The 15,156-nt window shown below is 41.2% G+C and overlaps 1 protein-coding gene across 1 annotated transcript in view; it reads right to left on the bottom strand.

The window, feature by feature from the left end:
• LOC137653625 (dynein axonemal heavy chain 7-like) overlaps positions 1-15,156 on the bottom strand; it is a 162,813-nt gene that overhangs the window by 49,893 nt on the left and 97,764 nt on the right. Inside the window, exons 50-60 of the mRNA XM_068387191.1 lie at positions 10,802-10,943; positions 9,442-9,555; positions 8,874-9,014; positions 8,505-8,663; positions 7,058-7,191; positions 2,975-3,070; positions 2,535-2,715; positions 1,743-1,970; positions 1,220-1,321; positions 610-736; positions 1-90 (exon numbers count right to left, since the gene is read on the bottom strand). The exon at positions 1-90 is cut by the window's left edge and continues 131 nt beyond it. Of these exons, the coding sequence (XP_068243292.1) occupies positions 1-90; positions 610-736; positions 1,220-1,321; positions 1,743-1,970; positions 2,535-2,715; positions 2,975-3,070; positions 7,058-7,191; positions 8,505-8,663; positions 8,874-9,014; positions 9,442-9,555; positions 10,802-10,943 (1,514 nt within the window). The remainder of the gene's footprint in view (positions 91-609; positions 737-1,219; positions 1,322-1,742; positions 1,971-2,534; positions 2,716-2,974; positions 3,071-7,057; positions 7,192-8,504; positions 8,664-8,873; positions 9,015-9,441; positions 9,556-10,801; positions 10,944-15,156) is intronic.

Genomic DNA, 15,156 nt, shown 5'->3' with positions numbered 1-15,156 from the left:
GGTCAGCCCTCTGAAGGGCCTCGCGTTTTGGTGCTACCTTCCGGTCTACCTCTTCGTAACGCTCCATGGCTAACACCCACTTACATAAACCTGGAATAACGAGGCTTTCCTTGAAAAAACATTACAAATACTGGGGATGGGGAGGCCATTAAGCACTAAAGAGCAAGCGGGGGGATCTCATAGTTTCACTAAGAAGTAATAATTAAAAGGGGTTCGACAGTAAGAGGGAAAAGAGCAAATGGAATGGAGGTAAAGTAGAATTAAAAATGGGTGCAGCTAGGGGTCAAATGAAGGCACTACCCCATAAAGGGTTAATAGAATGTGGGACTATCAATTAAAAAACTAAAGACACAAATACCATTAACGTTAAAATGAATAAAAATCATTTCTCATCTTGATGGTGGAAATAGCTCTCATGCCTTCCAAATAAACAAGAAGAAATGCTATTTTCGAAAGCATAAAGTTTTGAGCAAACCTTTTTTACTTTATATGTGGTTTACAAACATATTCTATCGATCTTGTTCATAATATACAGTCATTTAGCTGTAATCAGGAGCACTTACTTTCAGCATTCTACAAAGTCACTTAACCATAATGAGGAGCACTTACTTTCGGCAGCCTTGGAGGCCACTTTAATCTTCTCGGGTTTGAAGTCATCGTTTTCTACATACTTTGAGCGAATCGTTTGGATGGCTTTCTGACTGATGTTCTCCTTGTCAAAGTTGAGAAGGTTTTCCTGCCAGGGATGACTTAAAAGTTATGCTTGAGGTTCTAGCTTAACTAAAAATATCTAAAAAATTTGAAAAATAAGTGGCACGAAAATTTTTGAAGAAATTTTCGGGAAGACTTGTTTGATGATGGGACTCTTCCATGTCTATTAATTCTTATAGATTTTTATACTGTTTTGTTTTGTTAAAAATTTATGAAATGATAAGCAAAACATTTTTATTTTTCTATTTTACATTAATATATTGATCACTTCAAAGTTTGCTTAGGTTAGAAATTGCACAAAAAAGTATTCAAATTCCTAATGTTTGTGAACATGCATCTATGCATAAATTGCTTTCATGATATCTTTGGGGAGTCAAATATGAATACATTGAGAACCATTTTTTCAAAATTTAGAAGTGTTTACTATAAAATAAATTTACCTTAAATTCTACAACATTCAAGTTAAATCATAAATAATTCACCTAGAATTTCATATCAATGATCGTACCTTGAATTTTATATCTCCCAGAAGTCTTTTGCTGACAGACCAGAATTCTTCCACCATCTTGCCTGTGCCTTGAGGATCGGGTATGCGATCTGGTTTCTCTCCCTTGGTTCAAGAAGAAGAAGAAAAAGTGTTACGAGATTTTATAGGTTAGGGAAGAGGAAAATACTTTGAAGAAGTCAGCACTGGGGCCGGAAGACCATTCAGAGCCTAGCCTATAAGTAAGATATTGGGAAGGCAATGTCAGTAAATGACATGATTACCATAATAAATTCTAAATTTGGTTAAGTCCACTGATTATAGAATGAATAAATTGAAGATTCAATAACTATAAAAAGTTTTGCAAAACATTTAATCTAACAATAAAAAGTAAGAAAAATTCAACATAACTATTTCGAGAAGTAGGTATGTTATTGGGTATGAAGAGAATTGTATCAAACAACTATATAAAAAATAAAAAATACTATAAATAGTTATGAAATAACTAGAAGCCAAACTATTAGTCTTCCCTTAACTAACCACTTACCAGTAGGACGCAAACAGCCTCCATGACGAGCTTGACTCCTGCCGGAGGATTTTTCATGGCCTTGATGAAGACAATGTCATCCTGTTTGATGGTGTTAAGGGCCTCTGTTGCCTCCTCTAGAAGGGGAAGGGCTAGGTTCAGTTCGGCTTCGCATTCCTTCCGGATTAAATTGGCTGCTTCGGCTGCCTCATTCGCCACCTCTTCATCCTGTCTCACCACTCGCTCGACCTACAGTCCAGAAGATTGATATATTATTAGAAAGGTAACCAGAATCAGAGGGTTGATCTATTATTAGAAAAGTGACTAACTTCAAAGATTGGTCTATTATTAGAAAATTGACCTAAATAAGGTGATAGACCGGATATTAAAAAGGTGATCTAATTCAGAATATTGACCTGTCAGAAAATTGACATATTGCTGGAAAAAATTACCTAGAATTATGAAAATGACCTAGAACAAAATTGGCCTACAATTAACAGGCTGATTTAGAACTAGAGCTGATCTACGACTATATGGCTTAACTACATAAACAACTGACCAAGAATAAAAAAATTAACTAAGAATCTTAAAGCTAACTCAAAATTGGAGGGTTATTTATTAACAGAAAGAATTAGAATCAGAAAAATTACCTAGATTCAGTGGGTTGGCCTATGATCAGAAAGTTGACTGAAAATAGAGAGCTGACTCATAGAGCAGGTATACAAGCTTAGAATTAACACAGAAGCTGAATATTGACCCTGAGTGAATTCCCAAAAATTCCCTCAGTTTTTCTTCTTCTTTCCCCTCACTTACCTCCGCCACCTCACCCCTCCTCTTCTCTACCACTGCCATCTTATCCTCCACCTCTCTTGTTTTCTGCAACAAGATGGGCTGCAGATTTAACAGCTCCTGTTGCATGGCCAAGACAGACGTCTCAGCTTCTTCCAGCCTAGCCAAGCCTGTAGTGTACCGACATTCCAGTTTTTTTACCTCCCTGTGTTGGTAAACAGAGGTCCATTATTATCTTAAGCTTAAAACTTTCTTTTAATTTAAAAAAACAGGGAATTATTTAAAGTATAAGTAATTGAAATTACCAAGATCGTTTAATTAAAGTTAGATTTTTTTCATAGAATCAAGATCCTTTTAGTTAAGGATATCCTAATACACTTGTGTGTATGTTCATAAAAATATGTCCATAAAATTCAGTATTAACATTATTTCAAAGTTATAAAAAACATATCGAATTAACCCACCCTCTCCTTCGCTCCAAGATGACCATGTATGTTGCCAGAAGCTGAAGGTATGAGGTCGGTGTGACGTAATTGTATCGACGGAGATGTTTGAGAAACCTGGAGAGAGAGAGAGAGAGAGAGAGAGAGAGAGAGAGAGAGAGAGAGAGAGAGAGAGAGAGAGAGATTTTGGGATTAATATTCTTAATTTTAACTACAAGAGTAAATAACTAAAGGACCCTACCCTAAAAATTACTTACACTTATTCTTAAGAATATATTCTCAAGTTGAGTGAATGGATGACAGGTAAAGTAGTGGAATGGAAGGAGATATCATCTAGGTTAATGTGGGTAAGGGTTAGGTTGGGTAGGGAATGTTGGGCGTTTGTCAGTGCGTATGGGCCAGGTAGTGAGAAAAGTGAAGAAGAGCGGAATGAGTTCTGGAGTGAATTAACTAGGTGTGTAGAAGGACTGGGTAGAAGGAATTATGTAGTTGTTATGGGTGACTTAAATGCTAGAGTGGGTGCTGGAGAGGTAGAAGGTGTCATTGGGAAATATGGCGTACCAGGTGAAAATGAGAGTGGTGAGAGACTGGTAGATATGTGTGTTGAACAAGAGATGGTAATAAGTGCTAGCTTTTTTAAAAAGAAAGATAAAAATAAGTATACATGGGTAAGAGTGGCAAATGGAAGAGTAGTAGAAAGGGCATTAATGGATTATGTGTTGATAACAAAAAGAATGTTTGGAAGATTGAAAGACGTGCACGTGTTCAGGGGTATGGCTAACGGTATGTCTGATCATTTTTTGGTGGAAGGAAAATTGGTTGTAGCAAAAGAGTGGGGGAATAGAGTAGGTGGATGTAAAAGGGAGCTAGTGAGGGTTGAAGAGCTAATAAAACCGGGGGTAAAAAGTAAATATCAGGAAAGGTTGAAAATGGCATATGACGAGGTGAGAGTAAGAGAAACTGGTAATTTAGAGGAGGAGTGGAAGTTAGCAAAAGAAAATTTTGTTGGGATTGCAAGTGATGTATGTGGCAAGAAGGTTGTTGGAGGCAGCATGAGGAAGGGCAGTGAATGGTGGAATGAAGGAGTGAAGGTAAAAGTGGAAGAGAAAAAGAGGGCTTTTGAAGAATGGCTACAGAGTAATAGTATAGAGAAGTATGAAAAATATAGAGAGAAAAAGGTGGAAGTAAAGCGCAAGGTAAGTGAGGCAAAGAGGGCAGCTGACCTGAGGTGGGGTCAGGGACTGGGTCAGTCATATGAAGAGAATAAGAAGAAGTTTTGGAAAGAAGTGAAGAGAGTAAGGAAGGCCGGCGCAAGAATTGAAGAGACAGTGAAAGATGGAAATGGAAGGTTGTTAAAAGGAGAGGAGGTAAGGAAAAGGTGGGCGGAATATTTTGAAAGTTTGCTGAATGTTGAGGATGATAGGGAGGCAGATATAATTGCGGTTCCAGGTGTTGAGGTGCCAGTGATGGGAGATGAGAATGAGAGAGAGATTACAATAGAGGAAGTGAGGAGAGCACTAGATGAAACGAGAGTAGGAAAAGCATCGGGTATGGATGGTGTGAAAGCTGAGATGTTGAAGGAAGGGGGTGTGACTGTACTTGAATGGTTGGTGAGATTGTTTAATGTGTGTTTTGTGTTGTCAATGGTACCAGTAGATTGGGTCTGTGCATGTATTGTACCACTATATAAGGGTAAGGGAGATGTGCATGAGTGTTGTAATTCAAGAGGTATTAGTTTGTTGAGTGTAGTTGGAAAAGTGTATGGTAGAATACTGATTAATAGGATTAAGGATAAAACAGAGAATGCAATCTTGGAAGTACAGGGTGGTTTTAGAAGAGGTAGGGGTTGTATGAATCAGATTTTTACAGTTAGGCAGATATGCGAGAAATATTTAGCAAAAGGTAAGGAGGTGTATGTTGCGTTTATGGATCTGGAGAAAGCATATGATAGAGTTGATAGGGAAGCAATGTGGAATGTGATGAGGTTATATGGAGTTGGTGGAAGGTTGTTGCAAGCAGTGAAAAGTTTCTACACAGGTAGTAAAGCATGTGTTAGAATAGGAAATGAGGTGAGCGATTGGTTTCCGGTGAGAGTGGGGCTGAGACAGGGATGTGTGATGTCGCCGTGGTTGTTTAACTTGTATGTTGATGGAGTGGTGAGAGAGGTGAATGCTAGAGTGCTTGGACGAGGATTAAAACTGGTAGGCGAGAATGATCATGAATGGGAGGTAAATCAGTTGTTGTTTGCGGATGATACTGTACTGGTAGCAGACACAGAAGAGAAGCTTGACCGACTAGTGACAGAATTTGGAAGGGTGTGTGAGAGAAGGAAGTTGAGAGTTAATGTGGGTAAGAGTAAGGTTATGAGATGTACGAGAAGGGAAGGTGGTGCAAGGTTGAATGTCATGTTGAATGGAGAGTTACTTGAGGAGGTGGATCAGTTTAAGTACTTGGGGTCTGTTGTTGCAGCAAATGGTGGAGTGGAAGCAGATGTACGTCAGCGAGTGAATGAAGGTTGCAAAGTGTTGGGGGCAGTTAAGGGAGTAGTAAAAAATAGAGGATTGGGCATGAATGTAAAGAGAGTTCTATATGAGAAAGTGATTGTACCAACTGTGATGTATGGATCGGAGTTGTGGGGAATGAAAGTGATGGAGAGACAGAAATTGAATGTGTTTGAGATGAAGTGTCTGAGGAGTATGGCTGGTGTATCTCGAGTAGATAGGGTTAGGAACGAAGTGGTGAGGGTGAGAACGGGTGTAAGAAATGAGTTAGCAGCTAGAGTGGATATGAATGTGTTGAGGTGGTTTGGCCATGTTGAGAGAATGGAAAATAGCTGTCTGCTAAAGAAGGTGATGAATGCAAGAGTTGATGGGAGAAGTACAAGAGGAAGGCCAAGGTTTGGGTGGATGGATGGTGTGAAGAAAGCTCTGGGTGATAGGAGGATAGATGTGAGAGAGGCAAGAGAGCGTGCTAGAAATAGGAATGAATGGCGAGCGATTGTGACGCAGTTCCGGTAGGCCCTGCTGCTTCCTCCGGTGCCTTAGATGACCGCGGAGGTAGCAGCAGTAGGGGACTCAGCAGTATGAAGCTTCATCTGTGGTGGAAATGTGGGAGGTTGGGCTGTGGCACCCTAGCAGTACCAGCTGAACTCGGCTGAGTCCCTGGTTAGGCTGGAGGAACGTAGAGAGTAGAGGTCCCCTTTTTGTTTTGTTTCTTGTTGTTGTCGGCTACCCCCCAAAATTGGGGGAAGTGCCTTTGGTATATGTATGTATGTATATTCTCAAGTTTCATATATACTTTTCTTTTCTCGCCATCAAAAGACCAAACAAAAACAACACAAAAATGGTGTTAACACTCTTACTATTTCTTTCAACTAGCCAGAACTAGAAATTCTCAAAAATATTTTCTTTTGTAATCTCCACCAAATAAAAATTCTTAACATACTTCGTTCTCTTAAACAAACAAAACATTGTGCCAAAGTTTTCTTTAGTTATCTCCAACTTAACATTTTGAAATAAAATTATAAATATTTTCTGGTGTTTCCATTAAATGTACAAAACAAAGCGAAAATATTGATATGATCTTCAAAAAATGTATCCATTTCTTTTGATTACGTTCAGTTTACTAACGATCTATAATGAAAAAAATAAATGAGAAATTATCTAAAAACAAATCTTGTCCCTTTGCCAAACAAAAATATTTGGGCTAACAGTTTTGTTTTGTAAAATTACTGCCATATGGTTTGGCGCAGAGCCCGGGAGGTCCTTCAGTGCTAGGTACAACAAGGGTAAACCTTGCATTTACACAATGAAGTAAAAGTTAAAAGAGGCTGAACAGCAAGATGGAAGAAAGGAAGTGGTAACGGACACGAAACAGAAGGATAAACGAGTGTAGATAGGGACGGAAGGGATGCTGAAAAGACCATTTAATTATTAATATAGTGCTCCACTCCACTTAAAGAGTATATAATTTTTTATAATGAAAATCTAGCCAAAGTTAGGGACTCTCTTGGGCCTCGGTGGTGATTTGAGGCTTCCGAAATTGTCAAGCGAGACACCTTCCCTTCTAAACAAGCTGTTCTCAATAGAATTTTCTTGACGATACCTTTCAGAGAGGTCCTGTGTAGAAGTGTGGAAGTACTGGCAGAGGGATACGCAGCCCTTCAGAGTTTCTGCAGGTAATTCGACCCCCTGCAGGAGCCTCAGGGCCACGGCTTCCAGAGCGTCCTCCGGCCAAGGCTGGTGAAAAAAATGAACATTATTGGGTACGAGTGATAATCTTTGAGTGATATTGATTGAGTCAAGAGTAATCAAAATTAGATAAAATTAACTTGAAAATTGAAATATCTCTTTTTCCTGTATCCAGCTTCTCTTTAGATAACTATGCATTGCACCGTTTGCTTAATTGAATGCAAGTTATGTGGGGTCATAAACTGCATTTGTCCAAGCCTTTATAGTCTTTCACTATAGCATTCTCTCGGGTAACAGTCCAATTTATTTAATGAGAATCTACTTATTCCAGAGTAATGATAATAATAACAATAATATTGTCCAGTGCGTACTTTGGTGTGTAAAGCTTACTTTATTCAATAAATCAAGCTTAATCATCAAAATATATAATAGAAAATAAGATCTCAGTCCATTATAAACCATCTACAGTAATTCTAATATGAATATAAATTAAAATCTTATGTGCGTATACAAACAACCCTGGAATACCAGTACTTGTAATACCTATGCTCATTTAAGCAGTAAATTAGATCCAGATCAATTACTAAATTAAGGTGGGTTGTGCCAAAGGTGGATTATCGTTACCATTCTTATAAAGTAGTTTAATGCGTCTAGTAATGTAGTTCTGATTACCATCAATATTTGAAAATGGAATATGGTGTACTAAAGTGAGAAAGGACAGAAGGAAACAAAGGAATATTAAAAGGTAGAAATCAAAGCAATGAAACACTGTATGCAGCCCCTAGTAATGCCTACAGCGTGCTTTGAAAAAGGACACTTAACTGGTTCTCCCCTATGACCAAAAGTATGGACGCTGAGTCTCATTTTATTGACTCAGGATAATTCTGGCATTCAATGACAGCTGGATTGGACGGTAGACACAAGGTCAGGACTAAACGACTGGCATTGAAAATGCAAGCCCAGTGGTAATCCTTAGAGTTAGGTAAACACTTTTGCACACGCACACACACACACATATATATATATATATATATATATATATATATATATATATATATATATATATATATATATATATATATATGCTCCCTTTCTGAGGGGGGATACCTTAACATGGTGAAAGGGCTTGCCTATCACCATAATCCGCAAAGTTGTACTAGTCAGGGCCACCCATACTTGGTCAGCTTACTGTGAGCAATTAGACAAAAGTTTCCCACCACCACCACTCCACAGTGGCCAATGTGGTGATGAAAACCGGGGAAACCCCTGACATGAATAAAGACATGTCTGAGGCCTTTGTCATGCAGTGGACTAGAAATGGATGCCTTTGTTGTTATTCTTGTTGTATATATAATGCTCACCTGGAACCAGTCAATGGTGCAACATGAAAGGAGAGCAGGGAACTTTCTCAGTCTGTTCCTGAAGGCTTCCCCACAGGGGGACATCGCAAGGACGACGTGTAGCTGTTCCCTCACCCGTTCGACAAACAACGCCCAAAGTGCGGCTGTGCTTCCATCCGTCTATGGGAAAGAGGATGATAATAATAATAATAATAATAATAATAATAATAATAATAATACCTGTAATAATAATAATAATCATAACCATGAGTTAGAAGCTGTCTGTGCTAGTGTAGGGGACATTTTTAGTATGATCAACTGTATATGAAAAAAAAAATACAATAAGCTTGATTCATACAAAATCTTAATACAAATTCTGGACAACCAAACCTGTTTGCTCTTATCCCTCTGTCTGTCAATATTCCTCATCTTGTCGCAAATGGTATGTTTCTCGTCCGATGGATAGAGCCCCGGGATCTCACCTATGCTGAGGATGCTGCTGATGGCCTCTAAGAAGATCTCATTCTTTATCTAGAAAAAATGGATACAAATGAACACGGCATAATCTCCAAAGTAAACTATGGGATATTCCATCACTTATTTAGTCCCCCTTTCTGAATGGGGATACCTTAATGTGGTGAAAGTGTTTGCATATTGCCATGATCAGCAAAGCTGTACTAGTCAAGGCCACCCATACTAGGTTGGTTTGCTGTGTGATCAGACTAAAGTCTCCCACCATTACCAATCCTCCACGGCCAGTGTGGTGATGAAAAGGGCAAACCCCAGACATGAATAAGGACATGACTGAGGCCTTTGTCTGGCAGTGTATTAAAAAACAGCCGCATTTCTAGTCCTGCCCTCAGATACATCAGAAACTAACACAATTGCTTGAAAGGGAAAAGTAAGCGGAGGGAGGGGAGAGGTTGATATGGAGTAGGAACTTCGTCCGAGTATGTACCTGAGTGTCGCTGAAGAGGAAGACGATGTGGTTCTCCCCACCTCCTGCCTTCTTCAGAATTGTCTTAAGGTCTTCTCGCCATTCGTTCAGGCCATAGCTGCGACTCATCTCCACCTATAGAACAAAGTGCGTTGATTTAGACTCGTTTTTAGATTAAGATGACCCAATGCCAGGGCAGAGGTCTGCTCTAAGGTGTGAGACAGTCTAGTATGTATGGTGTGGATGGCCCGACTTTGCATAGCCAACTGAGATAACAGAGTATCAATTGCTTGGCCTGGATAAGAGAGGAGGACTTATTGTAAGGTTAATATGCCTGCATTGTGAAATACCAAGCATTTTGGACTAATCTACCAGAATAGGCTATAATACTTTTGTTGGGTTTGACTCCAAGATAAAAGAGGAGGGTAAAGGAAATGAGGAAAAACCGTTAAGTTTGGCTGTAAAATTTTAGTAATTCTGGTTTTCCTGTTGGGACAAAAATTCCTACCAAATCCTGAATAAAAATATAAAAGATTCTACAGTAAGTAAACTTATCAACAGTGCTACCTTCTAACACTAGTAATTGCTTGAAACTGTTCAACAGGATTTAAGTTATATTAAAGAAACATTACACAAACTAAATAACATTATAAAAAATCAAAATGATTAAAAAACTAGCGACAATTGCTTTTCAATCTCTAACAGTTATAATTTTAGAAAAAATTAACTATTTCCTTTTGAAGCCTAACTATTCTAAAAAAGACCGACAACAAAAACTCATTTTTATGTCACGTCATTTTTTTTTTCTCTAGGTAAAAGCACTATGGAACTAAACCAGCCTTAAGAATTGAAATGATTCGAAAAGAGCACACCTCATAGAGCTCTAAATAAGTAAATCGCTTTTTTATTTTAAATAATGATATGAAAAACATATTTCGAAGAATTGAACATTGCAAAAAAAAAAAAAAAAATCAGAAAAACCATCACTGCAAACTAAAATTATTCTAAATTATTTCAAATATCTAAGCAAGGCTGAAATCATTCTAAAAAGGAAACGCACCCTCTTTTTAAAAGTAAAGAATATTTATTAATCCTTTAAGTACATTGCTCGCATCCTATGTCCAGACAGTCCCCCTTACTTTGGCAACATTAAACATTTTACGTACAGCCACTACCAGTCTTTTTTTCTTTCTTTTATTATCTGGGGGTATGGAAAATTTTACAATGTACTGTACTTAAAATTATGTATCATTGGAAAGGGAATTTATTCACCTATACTACAGATAAAGTTGTAAAGTCCTTCTCTTAATGTCTAGTGTCAAATACTTTGGTAACTTGTAGGATTGAAAGGGTTAAAATACTGTAATTATCTAAGCCTTACCTCATATAGTTCATAATCGGTAATGTGCGCTGCCAGACGTGTGAGAGAATGTCGACCGCTGCCTCCCACACCCACCAGCATGGCGTGACCCCGAGGTTGGCGCAGTACCCGGCATATCCTTGCCAAGTGCTCTAAGGCAAACCTAATGGTGGAAAAATTGCTTTGATGTTAGACTGATTGATTCCAAGTTCCCTGGCATCATAGCTACAATGGGATTGGTTGAAAGAATGGTTGATGATGATTAATCCAAGGTTTTGGAGGATGGCAAGATTTTAGCCTACTTTTAACAGGTAAATGGACTCATTCATTGAAAAATGTTATTTTCATTAGTAAAATAAATTTTTGAATATACAGTACTTACCCGATGATCATGTAGCTGTCAACTCCGTTGCCCGACAGAAATCTACGGTCGGGATACGCCAGCGATCGCTATCCAGGTGGGGGTGTACTCAACAGCGCCATCTGTGAGCAGGTACTCAAGTACTTCTTGTCAACAAGAACTCAATTTTCTCCTCGGTCCACTGGTTCTCTATGGGGAGGAAGGGCGGGTTCTTTAATTCATGATCATCGGGTAAGTATATTCAAAAATTTATTTTACTAATGAAAATAACATTTTTCAATATTAATCTTACCCGATGATCATGTAGCTGATTCACACCCAGGGTGGTGGGTGGAGACCAGCATACATGTTAACAAAGAAGCTAAGTATCCCGTATTTCATTTTATTAGTTATTCAAAATAACAAACATAAAATAAATAAGTATCTGGTAAGGAAGTCGACTTGAACCATTACTCTGCCTTTTTTAAGTACGTCTTCCTTACTGAGCCTAGCGGTCCTCTTAGGATGCTGAACGACTCCTAGGTGCTGAAGTATAAAGGGCTGCAACCCATACTAAAGGACCTCATCACAACCTCTAACCTAGGCGCTTCTCAAGAAAGAATTGACCACCCGCCAAATCAACCAGGATGCGGAAGGCTTCTTAGCCGACCGTACAACCCAAAGAACAACAATAAAAAGTATTCAAGAGAAAGGTTAAAAAGGTTATGGGATTATGGGAATGTAGTGGCTGAGCCCTCACCTACTACTGCACTCGCTGCTACGAATGGTCCCAGGGTGTAGCAGTTCTCGTAAAGAGACTGGACATCTTTGAGATAGAATGATGCGAACACTGACTTGCTTCTCCAATAGGTTGCATCCATAACACTCTGCAGAGAACGGTTCTGTTTGAAGGCCACTGAAGTAGCCACAGCTCTCACTTCATGTGTCCTTACCTTCAGCAAAGCAAGGTCTTCTTCCTTCAGATGAGAATGTGCTTCTCTAATCAGAAGCCTGATGTAGTAAGAAACTGCGTTCTTAGACATTGGTAGAGAAGGCTTCTTGATAGCACACCATAAGGCTTCTGATTGTCCTCGTAATGGTTTTGACCTTCTTAGATAGTACCTAAGAGCTCTAACTGGGCAAAGTACTCTCTCCAGTTCGTTCCCCACCAAGTTGGACAGGCTTGGGATCTCGAACGACTTAGGCCAAGGACGGGAAGGAAGCTCGTTTTTAGCCAAAAAACCGAGCTGCAAGGAACATGTAGCCGTTTCAGATGTGAAACCTATGTTCCTGCTGAAGGCGTGGATCTCACTTACTCTTTTAGCTGTTGCTAAGCACACGAGGAAAAGAGTTTTTAATGTGAGGTCCTTAAAAGAGGCTGATTGGAGCGGTTCAAATCTTGATGACATTAGGAACCTTAGGACCACGTCTAGATTCCAGCCTGGAGTGGACAACCGACGTTCCTTTGAGGTCTCAAAAGACCTAAGGAGGTCCTGTAGATCTTTGTTGGTGGAAAGATCCAAGCCTCTGTGGCGGAAAACCGCTGCCAACATACTTCTGTAACCCTTGATCGTAGGAGCTGATAGGGATCTTACGTTCCTTAGATGTAACAGGAAGTCAGCAATCTGGGTTACAGTGGTACTGGTTGAGGAAACTGCATTGGCCTTGCACCAGCTTCGGAAGACTTCCCATTTAGACTGATAGACTCTGAGAGTGGATGTCCTCCTTGCTCTGGCAATCGCTCTGGCTGCCTCCTTCGAAAAGCCTCTAGCTCTTGAGAGTCTTTCGATAGTCTGAAGGCAGTCAGACGAAGAGCATGGAGGTTTGGGTGTACCTTCTTTACGTGAGGTTGACGCAGAAGGTCCACTCTTAGAGGAAGAGTCCTGGGAACGTCGACCAGCCATTGCAGTACCTCTGTGAACCATTCTCTCGCGGGCCAGAGGGGAGCAACCAACGTCAGCCGTGTCCCTTTGTGAGAGGCGAACTTCTGAAGTACCCTGTTGACAATCTTGAACGGCGGGAATGCATACAGGTCGAGATGGGACCAATCCAGCAGAAAGGCATCCACGTGAACTGCTGCTGGGTCTGGAATCGGAGAACAATACAACGGGAGCCTCTTGGTCATCGAGGTAGCGAATAGATCTATGGTTGGCTGACCCCACAGGGCCCAAAGTCTGCTGCAAACATTCTTGTGAAGGGTCCACTCTGTGGGGATGACCTGACCCTTCCGGCTGAGGCGATCTGCCATGACATTCATATCGCCCTTAATGAACCTCGTTACCAGCGTGAGCTTTCGATCTTTTGACCAAATGAGGAGGTCCCTTGCGATCTCGAACAACTTCCTCGAATGAGTCCCTCCCTGCTTGGAGATGTAAGCCAAGGCTGTGGTGTTGTCGGAGTTCACCTCCACCACCTTGTTTAGCTGGAGGGACTTGAAGTTTATCAAGGCCAGATGAACCGCCAACAACTCCTTGCAATTGATGTGAAGTGTCCTTTGCTCCTGATTCCATGTTCCCGAGCATTCCTGTCCGTCCAGTGTCGCACCCCAGCCCGTGTCCGATGCGTCCGAGAAGAGACGGTGGTCGGGGGTCTGAACAGCCAATGGTAGACCTTCCTTGAGAAGAATGCTGTTCTTCCACCACGTTAGAGTAGACCTCATCTCTTCGGAAACAGGAACTGAGACCGTCTCTAGCGTCATGTCCTTTATCCAGTGAGCAGCTAGATGATACTGAAGGGGGCGGAGGTGGAGTCTCCCTAACTCGATGAACAGGGCCAGCGATGAAAGTGTCCCTGTTAGACTCATCCACTGCCTGACTGAGCATCGGTTCCTTCTCAGCATGCTCTGGATGCATTCTAGGGCTTGGTTGATCCTTGGGGCCGACGGAAAAGCCCGAAAAGCTCGACTCTGAATCTCCATACCCAGGTAGACAATGGTCTGGGATGGGACGAGCTGGGACTTCTCTAAATTGACCAGGAGGCCCAGTTCCTTGGTCAGATCCATAGTCCATCTGAGATTCTCCAGACAGCGACGACTTGTGGGAGCTCTTAAAAGCCAGTCGTCTAAATAGAGGGAGGCTCTGATGTCTGCCAAGTGAAGGAATTTCGCAATATTCCTCATCAGTCTGGTAAACACAAGAGGTGCCGTGCTTAGGCCAAAGCACAGGGCTTGGAACTGGTACACAACCTTTCCAAAGACGAATCTTAGGAAAGGTTGGGAGTCTGGATGGATGGGGACGTGAAAGTATGCGTCTTTCAGGTCTAACGAGACCATCCAGTCCTCCTGCCTGACCGCTGCTAGGACCGACTTCGTCGTCTCCATCGTGAACGTCTGCTTGGTGACAAAAGCATTGAGAGCACTGACGTCCAGCACCGGTCTCCAACCTCCTGTCTTCTTGGCTACCAGGAAGAGACGGTTGTAAAAGCCCGGGGATTGATGATCCCGGACTATGACCACCGCTTCCTTTTGTAGCAAGAGCGACACCTCTTGTTGCAACGCTAGCCTCTTGTCCTTCTCCTTGTAGTTGGGAGAGAGGTTGATGGGAGATGTAGCTAGAGGGGGATTGCGGCAGAACGGAATTCTGTATCCCTCCCTTAGCCACTTCACATACTGAGCGTCTGCACCTCTGCTCTCCCAAGCTTGCCAGAAGGTCTTGAGTCTGGCTCCTACTGCTGTCTGGAGAGGAAGGCAGTCAAAACTTGCCTTTTGCGGACTTGGAACCCTTCTTGGACTTGCCACGGTGACTGTCTGCACGGGTACCTCCTCTGCTGGAGGTTCTGCCACGAAAGGGCGGGATGAACCTAGAAGCAGGTGTGTCAACTGCTGCAGGGCGGAAGGGTCTAGGCACGGAAGGTAAGGTTTTAGCCTTACGTGCAGAAGAAGCCATCAGATCATGAGTATCCTTCTGGATAAGTGAGGCAGCCATCCCCTTAATCAGCTCCTCCGGAAACAGACACTTGGAGAGAGGAGCAAACAACAACTCTGACTTCTGGCAAGGAGTGATACCAGCTGATAAGAAGGAGCAAAGATGTTCTCTCT

This window comes from Palaemon carinicauda, chromosome 14 (assembly GCF_036898095.1).
Source record: "Palaemon carinicauda isolate YSFRI2023 chromosome 14, ASM3689809v2, whole genome shotgun sequence".
NCBI classification, from domain to species: domain Eukaryota; kingdom Metazoa; phylum Arthropoda; class Malacostraca; order Decapoda; family Palaemonidae; genus Palaemon; species Palaemon carinicauda.
Note: the sequence above shows the minus strand (reverse complement) of the source record. Positions and strands in the feature narration are given on the sequence as shown.